General features: G+C 36.2%; 2 protein-coding genes across 4 annotated transcripts; both read left to right on the plus strand.

The window, feature by feature from the left end:
* The first annotated feature begins 191 nt into the window (after positions 1–191).
* LOC137708187 (glutamate receptor 3.7-like) lies at positions 192–5,198 on the plus strand. Its single transcript, XM_068447203.1, has 6 exons — positions 192–861; positions 1,674–3,019; positions 3,243–3,520; positions 3,711–3,742; positions 4,007–4,413; positions 4,571–5,198. The coding sequence occupies exons 1-6, from the start codon at positions 606–608 to the stop codon at positions 4,988–4,990; spliced, it is 2,739 nt and encodes a 912-aa protein (XP_068303304.1). The 5' UTR covers positions 192–605; the 3' UTR covers positions 4,991–5,198.
* A 6,952-nt stretch (positions 5,199–12,150) lies between these two features.
* LOC137707523 (glutamate receptor 3.4-like) lies at positions 12,151–17,291 on the plus strand. 3 transcript variants are annotated; one of them, XM_068446406.1, is made up of 7 exons: positions 12,151–12,298; positions 12,866–13,267; positions 14,029–15,365; positions 15,481–15,758; positions 15,834–15,865; positions 15,958–16,367; positions 16,565–17,291. In XM_068446406.1, the coding sequence occupies exons 2-7, from the start codon at positions 12,952–12,954 to the stop codon at positions 17,024–17,026; spliced, it is 2,835 nt and encodes a 944-aa protein (XP_068302507.1). In that variant the 5' UTR covers positions 12,151–12,298; positions 12,866–12,951; the 3' UTR covers positions 17,027–17,291. The 3 variants fall into 3 exon arrangements, with proteins under 3 accessions (XP_068302507.1, XP_068302509.1, XP_068302508.1); XM_068446408.1 differs by having other exon boundaries at positions 12,938–13,267; XM_068446407.1 differs by lacking the exon at positions 12,151–12,298 and adding an exon at positions 12,308–12,786.
* Positions 17,292–19,171: the final 1,880 nt, after the last annotated feature.

Genomic DNA, 19,171 nt, shown 5'->3' on the forward strand with positions numbered 1-19,171 from the left:
AAAAAAAAAGAAAAGAAAAGAAAAGGGGGAAATCCATTTCTCTGAAGGCCTCTTTCAAATACAATTCCCTTTGGAGGTCGAAATATTTTCTAGACAATTTTATACATTCGCAAAATGACTAAAAAGTCCCAACCTTTATATACTTTTTTTAGAAAATAAAGGAAAAGACGTTGCAAGTGGACCTTAAACTTTTTTTTGATTGTGCGATTCTCGTTTTTCATAAGGTAGAAAATTATGCTCGCTGTCTGACGCACATCCAAACTCAATTATTCAGCTACCCCAAACTCCTCCTTCCTTCAGCAGTGGACGTCTAAATTTTCACTTCTGTGAAGTTGAACTGAAATTTCTCTGGGAATCAATAGTTTGTAGGTGAAATTTACCAACTTTCTATGGTTTTTCAGTTCATCAATGAGTTCTCTCAACTGGGTAGTCCACTGATCAAGCGATAAAGCTTTCCTTTTTAATCTTTATCCGAAGTTTGCTGAATATGCCATGTGTTTTCATGCTTTTAATGCCATTTTTATTGACTATATGGAGCTTTCGGGACATGGGTTTTAGGAAAGTTTGAGATTTTACTGTGAGGAGTTACTGCGGTGGAGGAAAAAATGAGGGGTGCTGTAGTTTTGCCACTGCAATTTCTGGTATGGGTTTTCCTTACTGGCTGTTTTTACTGCCAGAGGCCTTCTGTTGTGAATGTTGGAGCAATTTTTACTTTCAACTCGGTTATTGGTAGAGTTGCAAAGACAGCCATGGAAGCTGCTCTATCTGATGTTAATGCAGATTCAAGAATACTCAGTGGGACGGAGCTGAAGTTGCATATGGAGGATGCAAATTCTAGTGTGTTCTTGGGATCGGTTGAAGGTACTCAATTGATCAGTATTCTTATTTTTGTAGATGACTATCATTACTTGTTACAGTTTAGAGCTGTTGTGGTTGTTCTTTTCTTGGGTCAACTTTTGAGTTTTAGCAACTTTTATGGTGCTTTCGGACGAGGGACTTTCAAATTTGTTAGGAATGTACAACAAAAATTAGATAGAGGTATTCGAAAACAACTAGATGCAATGCATTTGAGAGAACTTTCAAATGATTCCTTGAAAGGTGTCATTCGAAAATCGTTTGTTTAGCGTCTTTGAAGTGTTTTAGTAGTAGTTTTGTGGTGCTTGAGTGGTTCATTGCTAGTGTTCTTGTAGTACCACTTAATTGAGTCTGGGGTTTCTGTGTCCAAACTGTGTCCGAGGCGTGTCAGCCTGTCTGGGTGTCCGACACACACTTTGGGGTTTCGGAGTGTCCGAGCAACATAGCTAGTGAGTCGTAAGACGATTTATAGGATATTATCAGGTTGCTAGGACTCCATATTGTATGGAAACCTCTCTTATTTGTTGCAGATTTGAAGTTCCGACTTCCAAAACACATGTGGAATCAATAGCTGATTTTCGCACCTCTGCTCTGACTAGTTTTAGATTTCTTTCACCATTACTAGCCCTTCATTAGCTCTTTCCATGTCTTTCATATTCATTTTCAATGGCACTACGTCTCGTTGTAAAGTTGATTCACTTTTAATATCTCCATATGCTGCGCTTCTTATCCTCGCTTGGGACGTTGGATATTGAACTTTACTCAGAGTTGCAAGCTATCTAACCCACATTTCTTAATGGCTCACTTTTTGGGAGCAGCTTTTCAGGTGCTTGACAAAAGTATAGTAGCCATAATTGGACCACAGTCCTCTTCAATAGCTCATATGATCTCTGAAATTGCTAATGGTCTCCGTGTACCTCTTATCTCATATGCTGCCACTGATCCTACTCTCTCTGCTCTCCAATTCCCATTCTTTCTCCAAACTACACAAAGCGATGCTCACCAAATGGCTGCTATGGCTAGTTTAATTGATTTTTATGGGTGGAAGGAGGTTATTGCTGTCTTCGTGGATGACGATTATGGGAGGAATGCAATATCTTCTTTACATGATGAACTTGACAAAATAATGTCAAGGATTTCTTATAAGTTGGCATTGCCTGTCAATTTTAATCTAAGTGACATGGCTGATTTGCTCAATAAATCCAAATTGCTAGGCCCTCGTGTCTATATTGTTCACGTGGATCCTGATCCCAGGTTGAGAATCTTTACTGTCGCCAAAGAACTTCATATGATGACAAGCAGTTATGTGTGGTTTGCAACAGATTGGCTTTCTACTACAATAGATTCATTCTCTTCAATGAATCATACTTCACTCGCTGTCCTTCAAGGTGTAGTTACTCTTCGTAAGCATATCCCAGAGTCGAGGCAAAAGCGTGCATTTATGACTAGGTGGAAAAAAATGCGGCAAGACGGTTTAGCAAGTTCCGAGTTAAATGTATATGGACTTTATGCTTATGACACAGTTTGGGCTGTTGCACAATCGATTGAAAATTTTATAAATGAATACAGAAATATCTCATTCTCTGTCATTGATAAATTACATGTCACGAAACCATCTCAAATTCAGCTAGGCAAGCTTAAAGTCTTTGATGGTGGATCTCTTCTTCGTGAGAAGCTATTGGAGACAAATATGAGTGGTTTAACTGGTCATGTTGAATTTGATCATGAAAGAAGCCGTGCTATTGGGAGTTATGATATCATTAATATTGATCAGATGACAATTCGTACAGTTGGTTTTTGGACTAATTATTCAGGTTTATCAGTTTCTCCCCCAGAAACTCCTAAAAGGAGAAGAAGTAGCTATTCTCCACTGAATCAGAAGCTTGGCAATATCACGTGGCCAGGTGGAAATACAGAAAGACCACGCGGTTGGGAGATTGCAAATAATGAAAAACCGTTGAGAATTGGAGTTCCAAAAAGAGTGAGCTTTGTTGAATTTGTTACAGAACTGAACAACAGCCATAAAATCGAAGGATACTGTATTGATGTGTTCAATGAAGCACGGAAGTTAGTCCCATATGATGTTCCTCACAGATTTGAACCTTTTGGTGATGGTCGGTCCAATCCCAGTTATGATGAGCTTGTGAAGATGGTTGCAGAAAAGGTAAGTAAACTTTACACAGTTTTGATTTGGAATCCAAAAAACACTTAAAATGTGACTGGTTTTTGGGGTGATATTACCTGCCAATGCATGGAAACATGATGTGACTATGAGTCAAAACATGCAGATAGCTCAGAAGAATCTTATGTCAAGTACCGAAAACTTTAAATAGATGATGGCATGACCGCCGTATCTATCTCTTCTTCTAATTGAAATTTTGCACCAGGTGTTTGATGCAGCTGTTGGGGACATTGCAATTGTGAAAAACCGGACAGTGATGGCGGATTTTTCTCAGCCCTATGCTACCACCGGGCTAGTGATAGTGGCTCCTATTGACAATTCGAAGTCAAATGCTTGGGTTTTTCTCAAACCATTTTCATTGGAGATGTGGTCTGTCACTGCATCTTTCTTTGTGATAATTGCTGTGGTAATGTGGATTCTTGAGCATCGAGTCAACAAAGATTTTCGGGGTCCTCCTAAGAGGCAGATCGTTACAATGTTTCTGTAAGTTTTCTGTATTTGTCAATGGAGTCCTTTACAATTCTTTTTGAAGATTAATATCTTGAGTACTTTATCATTACTGCAAATATTATTATTATGTACTTTTAACTTAACCGATCATGTTGCACTTAAAGATCCACTTGCATTCACAGGAGACTAGGTTCTGACATCAATCAACCCTTTCATATTGCAGGTTCAGCTTCTCAACGCTTTTTAAGAAAAACCGTAAGCAAACTTTTCGAATCTGCAATCTAGTTTTTCTTTGTAAAATGAATCCCAAAAGTTAGCATGTTCTTCCTAAAGTTCACATCTTTTAGATTACTACGTACTTTTCCAGTTGCATATTGTTTATAAGTAGTTTAACAGTATGTAATCATTTCCTCATGAGTCTATGTATTCTTATTGAAAGAACAAAGAAAATTAGCCTGTACTACTCCTGTTCTACCATCCCTTCAAATAGTAAAGTATTTACTGTCTCATCAATCACAGAAGAAGATACCGTGAGCCCGCTTGGGCGGATGGTGATGGTGGTATGGCTTTTCCTATTGATGGTGATCACATCAAGCTATACTGCAAGCTTGACTTCAATCCTTACAGTTCAGCAGCTTTCGTCACCCATCACTGGAATTGATAGTTTGATTGCAAGCAATTGGCCTATAGGGTACCAAGTGGGGTCATTTGCTTATGGCTATCTGACTGATAGCCTCTACATTCCTAGGTCAAGACTTGTTGCACTAGGCTCCCCGGAAGAGTATGAAAATGCACTGCGGAAAGGGCCGGATGATGGAGGGGTGGCAGCTATTATAGATGAGCTTACTTATGTTGAATTATTTCTTTCAAGTCGAACTGATTTCGGAATTATTGGGCAAACATTTACGAGGAGCGGATGGGGGTTTGTAAGTACCTTTGTCTTTCACATAAGATATTACGTTTCTGATCTTGTTGCACACTTAAACGAACATCTGAATTCTGAAATGATTATTGTCTGTAAGTTTTGTTCACTGAATATTGTGTTATGGCCTTTTTCTTATCTTTATTCACTATGTGAATTAGGCTTTTCCAAGAGATTCTCCCCTTGCTATTGACATGTCCACAGCAATCTTGAAACTTTCGGAGAATGGAGCACTTCAGAAGATTCACGAGAAATGGTTCTGCAAGACAGGTTGTCTTAATAAGAATCTGGACTCTGACGAGTCTAACCAACTCCTCTTGATCAGCTTCTGGGGTCTATACCTATTATGTGGCGGCTTCACTCTCGCTGCGCTTATAATCTTTCTGCTAAGAGCAGTTCACCAATTTGTGCGCTACAAGAAACAGCACGCAAACCCGCTGTCATCTTCTTTATCCTCAAGCTCATGGAGTTCTCAATGGTCTCAGGTCCTGGTCAACTTTGTTGACTTCATTGACGAGAAGGAAGAAGCTATCAAAAAAATGTTTGCTCAGGGTGACAGTACTCAAGGTCAGGTTAGCTGATAAATATCTAGATCATGGGAGAACAAGCTTGCTTATGTTAATTTAAGTTTGAGAATTCTGATAGTTAACAGAGACTACAGAGTAATTTTATTTGATTTTATCAGTTTTTTAGCATTTACTGTATATATCACTTTCTTCCCCTAATGCTTCATTGAGAAATGCTTGTCTTAACATTTTAGTTAATTACAAAATATACCCTGAGGCTTGACGTCGCTTTCAAAATGGGACACAATGCTTTTATTTTTGGGAGTTTTAACGAAAAGCCTGCGATACTGTTCACTCTAACGAAAAACCACATTTTTACACTAAAAAGTCAATCCTGGTACTATTCATTTTACCATTTATTTTGTCCTTATCGTTAAAACTCAAAATTTTCAAGTCCTTTTTCATTAGTTTTCCTTTTATATTTTCACTTTACCCACTGAAGTAGTAAAGCGTTAATAATTCAAGGCATTTTTGTTCACAATCGCAAAACCTCAGGAGCAATTTTGAGTTTTTCCATTAGGTTTTGTCAGAAAAATTGTTAAGAGAGATGGGTTTCCATTGTAACAAGATTCATTGTTCAAGGAGGAATAATGGAAACATGCATTATCCTGAATTCTGATATCTCCTTTGTTGATGATGCTGTGGTGTGATGCTTTTATTGCATTTGTTAGAGCAACTCCAGCGTTGGAGCCCTTCCCCCAGGCTATATATTATTCAATCCACCTTATGAACAGTAATTACCCTTAATGAACAGTAATAGCCTTGGTAATAGCATTTGCATCTCCACTGTTACACTTCAATAACTCTGGCAATAGGCAATAAAATATTAGTATTTTTTTATTTATAAAATAATACAAAATAATTTTAATTGTAATATTGGATAAGATTTTTAATCGTTCTCGTTGTGCCACGTGTCATTATCCGAAGTATTATTAAATAATAAAAAATAATTTTATTTGTAATTTCAGATAAGATTTTTAATCGTTGTCGTTGCGCCACTTGTCATAAAGGAAGGTGATTGAATGTAGTTGAGAAAATATGAAATTGTTGTGTAAGGTAGATGATAATGAGAAAGTATTTATAGAAAAGTAAAAACAATTTTTTTAAAAAAAAATTTTCAGATTTTTTTTTTAATTTTTATTCAATTAATTAATTTCTGCCGTTGGATATAAAAAAAATTTGAATTCCAACACTCCAGATTGTGCCACGTGTCACAACGGTAACTTTTCTTAATTTTAAAACTATTTTTTCTTTTATTTTTTTATTTATAAAGCATATTAATATCCACCGTTGATCTCAGATCGAACGGTGGATATTCAATAAGACTTTTTTTTTTTTACCGTTGAGATCGAACGGTCCAAATTAAATATCTGTTGAGATCGAACGGACTGTGGGAAGCCACGTGGCTTCCCAACGGTAACTGGAAAAGCAAATTTTTTTTCTTCTGATTTTGTGTTGGCGACGCGCCCCCACGCGCAAGTAGGGTTGCACGCGCCTGACAGAAAAAAAATTAAATAAGGCCTAACGCCAGGCTGACTTCAGCCCTGGCGTCATAGGGCCTCAGGCTCTCGGGTTGGCAATTCTCCACGGGCCCGAAGCTCAGGCCTCCACCTTCACTCGGGCTTTTCAACGCTGGAGCCGATCCACGGGGCCTCGGGCCCCTTTTCTCTCCCCTGTCCCCCGAGCAATTACCCACGCTGGGCTTGCTCTTATTGGCTGTCATTTCTGCCTTGCACATGGCTACATATTCCCAGCCAATAAAAAGTGAAAAGTATAAAGCCTTCCCCTTTCATGGGATTTGGCTACAATACATTCACCGATAACGGTTAGATATGTTGCAATGACGTTCAACGATCGAATCTGATCGTTAATGGGTGATTGTATTAAGAATTCACCATCATATTTTTTTAATAGGTGGCGATAGGTTTTGTTCGGATTATTTATGTGTATTGTGTTTCTGTCGACCCACAAATTGATTAATGCACATGACATCAAAATAACTAGCATTCATGAACGCATTTAATTTTTTGAATCGCAGCATACTACGCGCGATTTACATATTTTAAATGTATTTATATGCGTAATTGCTTCAATATTTTTTTTATGACAAAAAGAAAGTCAAATATTTAGACTAAATGAATAATATTAGACCATGCTAGAAGAAACCCCTCATAAACTAATCAAAGTAGCTGAATTCACATTATAAAATCGATCTTTCAATTTTCATCTACATTCTATTGAATTTACATTAAAATTTGAGAAAATAATATTTAATAAATAACTGATTGAATCACATTATTGCTAGCCTATTGTGGGGTACTAATTATTAAATAAAAAAAATATAAAAAACAGTGTACAAAAAAATAATTATTAAAAAATACTATTTATACAATGGAAATAGCCCTACATTATTTAATGTATTATTTTTTACTGCTTTTTGAACTTTTTTGTTTGGGGGTATTTTTTTCCCAATTTTTTTGGTGAAGCCGTGACCTCAAAAAGGATTGCTGGCTTTTTATATAAAAATAATACAAACGATACTATTTATGACAAACGTGATTAGTTTTTAAAATTTAAAAAAGAGTGAAAATTTTGATTTTGGGACAATTTCTCTTAATAAGTGCATATTTGATCTAAATATTACATAATTACTATTTTGTCCTCCTTATGTAAATATTGTGTGTCAAAAGTGAGGGTAAAATAGGAAAAATAGGGATATGATTGTCATTTTATCAAAAGATACAAAATTACTATTTTGCCCTTCTTATGTAAGTATTGTGTATCAAAAGTGAGGGCAAAATTGGAAAAAAGTGGCAAAAAGTTGACAAGGAGGTTCTCTTAATAATAGTATAGATTAGTTGAACAGTGTGAATCGTGTTTTTACACATCAGGTCATGTGTTCGTACGAATTCAAATAGTGTAATATGTCGTGTTTGAAATTGACAATTCAGTATTCTATAAGGCTTATGTTTAGCTATGCCCTTGGAACTCCATTTTGATCTCACTTTGCCCCTTTTAACTCAAAAGTTACCACTTTGTTCCTTGAAACTCAAAATTCGTTTCTCTTCTACCTAAAACTTATAGGTCGCTCTGAAAACATATGTGGGACCCAACACTCAATAAGACTATGCCACATGTGCAGTAAATTTGATTATAAATCTCCATTATGCGTTAATATTCAACAATCAGTGAATATTAAGTTGACAAGAAATTGAAGAGATGAAAAAAATAAAAATTGATTAGCCTAGCTCACCAAATCAAACCAACAAGGAAATTAACAGATTTAAAGTAATGTAGAGAGAATTTTGAGTTTTATAGACATGGATTTCAAGTTTTAGGGGGCAAAATGAAATCAAAATCGAGTTCCAAAGGGCAAAGTGTAGCGAACTTTGAGTTTTAGGAAGTAAAGTAATGATTTTAGAGTTACATAAAGCAAAATGAGATTAAAATCAAGTAGTAGGGGAACATAGCTAAAAATAAGCCGTCCTATGATTAAATATCAACCTAAGAATAGCTTTGGTTGGTGCGGATAAGGAAAATATGCTTTGCATATATACACACATTGTATCACTTTGCATGGTTGAGAAGTTACCAATCACCTTTCCATTTTACCGGAGTTGGATGCTTTTGTCGGGTTTCAGGTGTCCTAGTACAAATATATTGTTCATTTCTTTCGGTATCCAGCCATAAAAGAACACTAAAGTAGCCTTGAACTGGTAAAGACTAAAGAGTAAAGAGTAAAGAGGCCTACACATGTAGAGAAGTGTTAACATATTTTTTACATGAAAAATATAAAATAAAAAGGTTAACACAATTCTCAACCTATTGGCAGATTTTTTTATTTTTATTTTTATTTTTTATTTTTAATGATTTTGGCAAGTTACTCAGCAATAATTTAGGTATGCAGAAGTGGTTTCCTGAATAAAAAATGAGGTAAGCAATCATTGTTTGGTGTGTCTACAATGAAGAAACATGAGTGGCAATGCATAATTTATATGAATTTGTACACTAATCAGAGGGTCCTTCTCGTCTCTCCATTTGTGACATAATTCATACTTCTTGCGTCCCATGGTAGGGTGCCCCTATTAGTATAGTAAAATGTCTAGGCTGCCTAGCCTATGTAAAGAATCTCCTTTTGGCCACCTGGCTTCTCTGTCCACCCAATTCTCATACACTTTTACTCTCTTTTATTTATGCAGTCATAGTTAAGTTACGTCAACTTTTATATCACTATTAATATAAAATATTGACGTGATTTAACCATGATCGTACAAAATAGAGAAGAATGAAAATGTATTGAAACTAAAAGGGCAAAGAAGCCGGATCCTCAGAAAATATTTACAAACGGACAGCAACTTACTTGCACCTTTAAAAAGTTGTTCGACATTCTGAAATGATAAAACACGCGTGAATTATTAAAGCAATGAAAGAGGTGGGTAATTTGAGGTGATGTTATTCTCCCTTGTGGACAAAAGAACAGGAATTGCTTGGATCAGTGTGAGATATTTTGTATTTTTGTTCCAGTTGAAATGACAAATGTGCATTCAAATCCACAGAAAATAAGACCAAAGCGTTGTGTGAACAAAAACCCAAAAATTAAGATAAGTATTTTGTTAAAGGAACTCGTGCTACACGTTGGCTTCTTTTTGTTGGAAGATTGTCTGGAAACGAGACTGATTAGTATTAAGGTTTTGTCATAATTCATTTTTGACCAGGCTCTTAAAAATTGACAACTCACTGTGTGTATACATAGTTCTCCTCAAGTTCATGGTTCAAAAAAATTGTAATAATTTATCGTTCGATTTTAATCTAGTTACATATTATGAGATTCTTTTGTTCACTGTGTGTGTATATATATTATATTATATAAACTCATGGTACAAATATTTTTTTTATAATTTTATTAAGGTGTAACTGAGATGTTTTTGGTTTCTATTCAATATTCTATTTGCTGTCATCATATAAAAGATTCTAATTTACTATTTAACGGAGGTGATAACATCAAATCGTAAAATTTCAAGTCTAACATGTAGACATATAAAAAAAAAGAAGGCGTAAAACACGTGTGGTCGTTAAGCTTCACACGCGGGACAACCTGTTTGGATATCATGAAGAAATTTAAAGTTTCATCATAAAACCAATTAGTCATATAGAGAGTAGCTCAACTTATTTATAAGTCTCCCACTAATATGCGATTCATTCTCAATACAAAACTAGACCAATGACATATAGTGCGTCCACCCTCTTGCATCAAGTTTTAAATCCTAATCCCATGTAACTATGTCATTTAGATAAAGTAATGTGCCCACTCCCTTACACCAAATTCTGAATCCCCTCCATTGTTAATACCTTCATCTAGCAGCCCTTTAATATGTTTTATATGAATAATGCTAGGTAAATTAAATTTGTAAACAAAATTTACAAACTAAATGATATATCACTAATTAAAAATAAATACGTTAATATTCATGTCATGCCAAATTAGAGGTCCCTCCTTCCCATGCGAATGAAGGACAATAATTAGGTTTACCAAATTCCATGGAAACGACAAGATTCTTATTTTAATGACAATTGGTATGTACAAGGGCCTCCCCCAAGAATTGAAAGCACAAAATGGCATGCCTTGAATTGCTATTTCTATTTTCCTCTTTCCCAACAACCAACAATTTGAGTATTCATCAAGGCAGAGCCAACCACGTGTTAAAAATTGAGGATGAGAGGCATTACATTTTGGGACAATACACTTCTTTAATTTGAAGCATAAATTATGGGACATGGCTGAGGTTGTGATCAAATAGCCTATAAGAGTACATGGTTTAAATTTTAGACATCTGGTATACAAATTTTGATCGTTTGATTTGATTTAATGGTTATCAATCACTCAGTTTAAGCAGTTAAATCAAATTTAACAGTCAAATATGTTAGAACTGAACGCTTATACCCAAAAAAACTGCACATGATCCTCCACAATTTTGAAAGAGGTACTTAACCATCATGAAAATTAAGTACGAAACAATTAAGTACGAAACTTAACCATCATGAAAAATGAGTATGAAGATGGCTGTGTGAACTGTGGTAACGGAATTTGACAAGCTTCATTCCTATCTCTTTTCATTTTCCATCCAAGAATCTGAGCTTTTGCTGGGCGGCCATACAACATTAAATTGGCAGTATTAAATTATTAATGGCCCCCCATCACATAGATATTTATGGTATTAATTATCACCAATAAAGCTAAAATAAAAACGTTTATTATATTAACATCTTATTGAATAAACCTGATATACTTAATACATCACATATTTTTTTTTCACTTAAAAATTATCTTAATACATCTCGCATATTCTTTTCTCGTCAATAATTAAAGTTCGACTCTAGCTTTTCTTTTCTCGTCCTTTTTTTAGTCAACATCAGGACTTGGAACTGGTCTTGAAATGTTACCATTAGCACCTATTCTTCTTTCTCATCATCCTATTGAAAATTTGAAATTCGATGCAAAATCGCATTGATTAGGATCAAGTTGTGGCAAAATAGTGAAATGCCATATTCCATGGTAGGCTCTAATCTCTTCTCTAAGATTCCATTCAAATGTGAAACTGAAATAAATATATTAGAGTGGGACTTTGCTTCCTTGTTGGAATAATTAGACTTATAGTGGGTTTTGAAAGTGATAAGACATACTTGTCTACCACAAATCCAATTTTTTTAATTTGTTCAAATATTATTTATGCTTAAACTCTCAAACTTACACAAGCATACATAATTCACGCATGTGTCACACATGTATGGCACATTTTATACAATGTAATATGTTTTTATATGTATTGGATTATAATGGTAGTTAATATATTTTTCTTTAACTAATTGCGTCGAATATTTAAATCTCTCTCTTTCTGCCATTCGATGTAAAAAAATGTATTACTAACACTTGGATTATAAAAACATGTTTTCTTTATTTATTTTCTTCTTTTCTTCTAATTTTTATTATAAATACAGAAGCATTATGAGTATTGAAAACACAATTTACATTGTGTATCATCTTAATGAATGATAGAGCTTTTTGGCAACTTAATTATGTTCCACTTTGATTATCAAACAACAGAACCCACCTGTTATAATTAAAAATAATAATAATATTGATGTAAAAGAAAGCAAATATCCCAAAAATGAAAAGCAGAAGCTGATTCTTTACTTGTGCTTGGAAGACTGTTGTTGGAAGACAGAAGTTTGGGACTTGAGAGAAACAGTATATGCAGCTGCATATCTACGCTATATAAACTGTTGAAAGCTAAAAGCTTTTTCCAACTTTGGCTCTTCACTCAGGTAACTAAAAATGCTATCTTCTTCCACTCAACTTCTTCTGGAAAATCTTATTGTTTAATGCTCCTTTTGTTTTATTTTATGTTTATTTGTACTTTTATGTGCTGCATGTGGTTTGCTTCACCAACTTGTTCATATAAAATATTTGGTGGAATTGAGATTCCTGGCTTGATTTGGTTATGATGGTAGTTTAGTACACCGATTAGCCGTACAAAACTGGAGTTTTTGGTAAAACCCATGTTAAAAATTGTTCTTCTGGTTCCCATTTGGGTATTAATTTTCAAAATCCAGGTGGTCTAAGCCATTATTCAAAAGGATTTTAAGGGGTTTTTTATTACTATTTTTTTTAGTAGAAGTTTTTGAGTAAAGCCCATGTTCAGGCTTGTTCATCTGGTACCCATTTGGGTATCAATTTCAAGAATCCAAGGTGTTCTAAGACTATTGAAGTGGAATTTTAATTGGGTTTTTGCTGCAGAATCTTGATGTTCAAGGTAAATTTTTTTAATCTGGATTATCTTCTGAGAATTTTGGAACCCATGATGTTAATCTGCAATCTGCCATTCTTTACAGGTCTTTGTTATGTTTGATTAAATGCCTAGTCCAACCTGAAGACTTGACAAGTTTTCGACCGGCTTGTTGCAGAGATTTCGGTAGGCATGGAGATCTTGCTGATGAACTGGAGGCCTAGCCATGTATGCAAGACAAGAACACTGCTGGGATTGGTCTTTTGCATGTGGGTCTCCATGGAAGTGATGGCTGGGACTGAAAATGCCACCCACTCGTCTGCAAGGCCGAGTACTCTGAATATTGGGGCGCTGTTTACTTTCCATTCGGTTATTGGAAGGGCGGCCAAGCCAGCGATTTTAGCTGCAATTGAGGATGTCAATTCTGATCAGAGCGTTCTTCGCGGGACTAAATTGAACGTTATTTTCCATGATACGAATTGCAGCGGATTTCTTGGAACTGTTGAAGGTATTTCCTGAAACTGAATTCTAGAGCATGTATGGAACTACAACCTGCTTCTTTTATAGTCTACTAAGTTGCAGTTTCCTTCAATATTGGGGAGACAAGCTGCTACTAAATAACAAACCAGCTTTCAGAGCAAGCTGCTACTGATTTCATTTATCAAATTAGTTGCTATCATAATGTTGAGTATTTCTGTTTTGTTGCCTTTTGAAAGTGCAGAATTCTGGTATTGGTGTCTTTTAAAAATCGAAAAGCCTACTTCCATAAGTTTCATCCTAGCTGCTGTAGCTTGTAATGTTGATAGGATATCTCGAGCCTCTTAGTTCTTGTTTTGCACATTTTGTTCCTTAGTGGTGTTCTGATTTTTTTTCCCGCTCAAAGCTCTTGTTCTATTGCTTAGAATGCTAGATGATCAGGATCTTGAAATACTAGTCCTTGGTTTTATGCATTTGCATAGAATGCTAGATGATCACGGTCTTGAAATACTAGTCTTTGGTTTTATGCATTTGCATTATGATCTGTAAATGGTTCGTTTTGTATGATTCTTCCTGCTTGAGCGCTATAGTTTGAATTTTATTGGCATTACTATGTCCTTGTGTCAGACTGAAACTAAATATATCGAGTACGACTTTGATAATCAGCGGGTTCATGGTGTGGAATCGAGTCTTGGATGAGACAATGGAGAACTAAAATTTATAAGGATAATTATTATCCATGCCTTGCTCTCTGTCTTAAAACTAAAAACTAGAGTGACGTCTTTTTTGCAGCTCTGCAGCTGATTGAAAACGATGTGGTTGCTGCAATTGGCCCGCAATCCTCCGGAATAGCTCATGTCATATCCCATGTTGTTAATGAGCTCCATGTACCACTTCTATCATTTGGAGCAACAGACCCCTCCCTTGCTGCTCTCCAGTACCCATATTTTGTCCGAACCACACAGAGTGACCATTTCCAAGTGTATGCAGTTGCTGATTTAGTTGAGTATTTTGGATGGAGAGAAGTAATTGCAATCTTCGTAGACGATGATTATGGCAGGAATGGGATTGCTATACTAGGTGATGCCTTGGCAAAGAAGCGTTCCAAGATCTCATACAAGGCTGCCTTTTCTCCTGGAGCCTCCAAAAGTGATATCAGTGAATTGTTGGTGGGAGTGAACCTCATGGAATCTCGCGTTTATATTGTTCATGTTAATCCCGACTCCGGTTTAACAATTTTTTCCATTGCCAAGGCACTTGGAATGATGACCAGTGGCTATGTTTGGATTGCAACGGATTGGCTTCCTTCTCATTTAGATTCTCTAAATCCCCCTGGCCCCGACACAATGAATCTCTTGCAAGGGGTTGTTGCTCTTCGTCATCATACCCCAGATACCGATCTCAAAAAGCGCTTTATGTCTAGATGGAGCAAACTGAAACATGAAGGTAGTCCAAGCTTCAATTCTTATGCGCTCTATGCGTATGACTCTGTTTGGTTAGCTGCCCGTGCGCTTGATGATTTTTTCAATGAAGGTGGGAAAGTATCTTTCTCTGATGACCCAAGGTTGAAGGACACAAATAGAAGCACACTGCACTTAACATCACTCCGTATTTTTGATGGGGGCCAAAAATATCTACAGACGATTCTTAAGACGAACTTCACAGGTGTAAGTGGTCAGATTGAGTTTGATCAGGATAAATATCTAGTTCGTCCAGCATATGACATTCTGAATATTGGAGGAACTGGTTCCCGTAGAATTGGCTATTGGTCAAATTCTACTGGTCTCTCAGTCATTGCTCCTGAGATATTATATAAGAAGCCATTCAATAAGAATACCACTGCTCAACTTTATAGCGTTATATGGCCTGGTGAAGTTACAGCTACACCTCGTGGATGGGTATTTCCCAACAATGGCAGGCCACTTCGAATTGGAGTACCTTATCGGGTAAGTTACCAAGATTTTGTGGCTAAAGACAAGAGCCCTCCAGGTGTCAGAGGATACTGTATTGATGTCTTTGAAGCTGCTGTAAACTTGTTGCCATATGCTGTGCCAAGGACGTATGTGTTGTATGGAAATGGTAAGAGGAATCCTGAGTACAGCGATCTTGTATTCCAGGTTGCGCAAAATGTGAGTATCTAGGTTTAAATTTTAGCATTTTGATCAGAGGTGAACATAATCACCTTTATATATGGTTGTCTAATCAGAACTTTGATTTGCTCCTTTCTTTTTTTTTTTTCTTCAGAACTTTGATGCAGCTGTTGGAGATGTTACAATTACCACTAATAGGACAAGAATAGTTGATTTTACACAGCCTTACATGGAATCGGGACTCGTCGTAGTTGTTCCTGTCAAACAGGCAAAATCAAAACCTTGGGCTTTCCTCAAGCCATTTACATATCAAATGTGGTTGGTCACCGGCGCCTTCTTCCTTTTTGTGGGAGTTGTTGTTTGGATTCTTGAGCACCGGATGAATCACGAGTTCCGTGGTCCACCGAGGCAACAGCTCATAACGATTTGTTGGTATGTCTTACATCATTATGGCCGTTGGTGAGTGCCTATACAAGTACTTTTACTGATACCACTTTTGCTTTGCAGGTTTAGTTTCTCCACAATGTTTTTCTCACACAGTATGTACTTCATGCTTAATCTTCCTTTTATCTCGTGAATTCAACTTGTAAGATTAACTTCTAACATCCTTTGTGACTTGCACTTGGTGCAGGAGAGAACACTGTGAGCACCCTGGGACGGCTGGTGCTGGTTATATGGTTGTTTGTAGTGTTAATTATCAATTCCAGCTACACCGCTAGTTTGACTTCAATTCTCACGGTGCAGCAGCTGACATCACGGATTGAAGGGATTAATAGCTTGGTATCAAGTAATGATCCAATCGGAGTTCAAGACGGGTCCTTCATTTGGAAGTATTTGGTTGATGAGCTAAACATAGCAGAATCTAGACTCGTTAAGTTGAAAGACATGGAAGCCTATATTAAAGCCCTTACGGATGGACCAAGACGTGGTGGGGTAGCTGCCATCGTTGATGAGCTTCCTTACATTGAGTTGTTTATGTCCAGCACCAAATGCGCATTCAGGACTGTGGGGCAGGAGTTTACCAAAAGCGGATGGGGATTCGTAAGTATTAAATATTAATACATTTAACTTGAGAAATAAAAATCCTGACCATGAAATGCTGATCTTAAACTACACTGCCTTGATTATCTTTCTTATGGATGCTTTGAACAAATAACGTTATCGTTACAAATTCAGTTAGGAATTCACAGGACAGCCACTATATTGTTTTATTCTCATATTTAGATTCCTTGTCTCAGGCCTTCCAAAGGGATTCTCCTCTTGCTGTCGACTTGTCGACAGCGATTCTTCAACTATCAGAGAATGGTGATCTCCAAAAGATACATAATAAGTGGCTTACGCAGAACGAGTGCTCTATTCAAATCAATGACGATGAAGACGACCGGCTATCTCTAACAAGCTTTTGGGGCCTGTTTCTTATCTGCGGCATTGCATGCTTCCTTGCTCTTGCGGTTTTCTTCTGCAGAATCCTTTTTCAATACCGCAGATTTACCCCAGAGCCTGTGGAAGTTGACGTTGAGGAGATTGGACCTCCAAACCCAAGATCTAGACGCTCACTCCGGTCAACTAGTTTCAAGGATCTTATTGATTTTGTAGATAAGAAAGAAACTGAGATCAAGCACATGCTTAAGCGAAAGAGTAATGATGGGAAGGACGAAGCTAGCCCCAGCACTGATCGGCAGCCCCGTTCGCGCTCGTGAGGAAGATTGTTTGCGGCTGATGGTAAACAAAATTTATACTAATTATATTCAATGCTAGTGCCACAAGCTAGGTATATAGAATAACTTTACACGGTATGTAGAAAGAAAAGAAAAATTGTGAGAAAATGTTTGCTAGCTTTAGACCATTTTGCATCGTAAAACAATAATGCTCGTACTCCTTATTTTATCTGAAGGACAGAGTTCCAGAAATTGTAGACTAATATTTTTCCATTTTTCCAAGTGAAATGGATTTTCCCTTGAATATCTGAATAGAATGTTTGGCTTGAAACCTTTTGCTGATTCTAGTGTACGGGGAGGGGATTCAAACTCGAATGCAAGAGGGAATGCTAAGTTGACTAATTGGTCTAACTCGCGTTTCGCATCTCCCTCAAACTTGAATGAACAATTGTGTTATTTAATAGTTCTTCAATCTTGCCGCAATCAGTTCCATATAACATCCAAGTTTACCTTCGTTTTCAATCAATTGTATTTTGTTTTATTGTCTCCCATCAGTCATGATAGTGACACTTGAATTGAATATGGAACATGCGAACATGCAGTTAATTATACTATTAATTCCAAATGAAAACGAGTTGAAAGTACCTCAATCATCTGAGATTGATTGCTACAACCTACAAGATTATATTAGTTTGGAATCTACAAGATCATATGAGTTTGGAGTGTACTAATCTAAGATGTATAGAATAATAATATCTGAAGTGATAGATGTGGTAGCAAAAATTTGAGTAACTATAAAACAATTACACTTTTGATCAAAGACCAAAGCTACGCTCCCATGGAGTATGAATTTTTTGACCAATGGATTTCTGATACCTAATAGAGAGTTTAGGGCTTAATTGTGTAACAAAAGTTTACCAGAATTTGGTGAAGAATGAGATATATATATAGATATATATAGCCAGCCACATGTGTAGGGATTGACATGCCATGTCTCGACATCTAGTTGGCCAAAGTGTGTCATCCGTTAGATGCAGTAGGAAAGTATCCTTAAGATGTTGGGATATCTTAAAGATACTTGAAAAATAATCACAAAATATTAATTAAATTACTAATAACTTGGAATTATCTCATTGAATTCTTGATTGAATTTGACTGTGATTCCTTACTTGATTGAGTTGGTCTTTCAATAAGAAAAGCATTAAAGATAGGGTTTGAGTATTAATCCTATATTTAATACCTTTAACTTTTCTCCTTGCCATGAGCATGAGAGCTTGGAGACGTCGCAGTCAGTAGCTCGGGTCTTAAGGGTTGAATTGCGCGTGAAATGGATGTAGGTCTCGTTAATTTAATGAGGGTATTCTCGTCACTTGTGGGTAGAAATCCACATGTTAGTTCCAAGATTTTTTGTATTATTTTTTGCTCCACATTAGGCTGCCAATAACCTACTTGCATTTCAAAATTTGAAAAACCAAAAAGCAGATTTAGGGTTGGGTTTGGTATTGCTGTACTTTGAAAAAAAAAACTGCTTCTGTTGTGCGGTGAGAATAAGCTCATTTTTGCTACTTCACGTTTTCAGCTTTTTTTCACCCGAAATTGTGAAAATAAGTTGTTTTTAAGTGTTTACCAAACATCTTTTTTAGCTCATTTTTTTTTTTTTTTTTTTAATACGTACCAAACCAGTACTAATTAGTCCCGATTTAAAGTCCCCTTCATTACAAATAACCTCCCCCTTCCCCTACCCCCCTGCCTAATGAGAGAAGGGCAATTTAAGTATTATAAAAGCTTCTTCTTTTTATCTTCTCTCTTTATATATAGTAGCCACTAAGAGGAGAGGAAATTCGGCTAAGCTACACAATATGCAATCTAATTTGGTATCGAATTCATCACTCACAATATTCGAACTTAAGACCTCTCACTCACAAGTGAAGAGGAATAACACCAGACCATAGTACTGAGTGGCAGCAATTGAGCTTTTTAAATACTTTAATTTGACTTATATTTTGTTATTAAAAAATATTTTCAAAAATTGAAGTCCACCATATTACTATTTTGTCCCTTATTAATTGAGTTGTTTTCTTCAAAGGCTCTAACAAGAAAATGGCATTTTGTGGCATTTTAAATGCTTCATTTTTTTATTCCTCTCACTTTATATATAGATTAGCCTCTTACCACATGTATACACGT

This window comes from Pyrus communis, chromosome 11 (assembly GCF_963583255.1).
Source record: "Pyrus communis chromosome 11, drPyrComm1.1, whole genome shotgun sequence".
Classification (NCBI taxonomy): domain Eukaryota; kingdom Viridiplantae; phylum Streptophyta; class Magnoliopsida; order Rosales; family Rosaceae; genus Pyrus; species Pyrus communis.

What these genes read in the sequence shown, in the direction of transcription:
- LOC137708187 (XM_068447203.1), top strand. Translation starts at nt 606, where the DNA reads ATGAGGGGTGCTGTAGTTTTGCCACTGCAATTTCTGGTATGGGTTTTC. An exon ending in TGAAGATGGTTGCAGAAAAG is followed by an intron (nt 3,020 to 3,242) that starts GTAAGTAAACTT and finishes ATTTTGCACCAG; the next exon opens with GTGTTTGATGCAGCTGTTGG. An exon ending in AACGCTTTTTAAGAAAAACC is followed by an intron (nt 3,743 to 4,006) that starts GTAAGCAAACTT and finishes CATCAATCACAG; the next exon opens with AAGAAGATACCGTGAGCCCG.
- LOC137707523 (XM_068446406.1), top strand. Translation starts at nt 12,952, where the DNA reads ATGGAGATCTTGCTGATGAACTGGAGGCCTAGCCATGTATGCAAGACA. An exon ending in ATTTCTTGGAACTGTTGAAG is followed by an intron (nt 13,268 to 14,028) that starts GTATTTCCTGAA and finishes TCTTTTTTGCAG; the next exon opens with CTCTGCAGCTGATTGAAAAC. An exon ending in CCAAAAGCGGATGGGGATTC is followed by an intron (nt 16,368 to 16,564) that starts GTAAGTATTAAA and finishes TCCTTGTCTCAG; the next exon opens with GCCTTCCAAAGGGATTCTCC.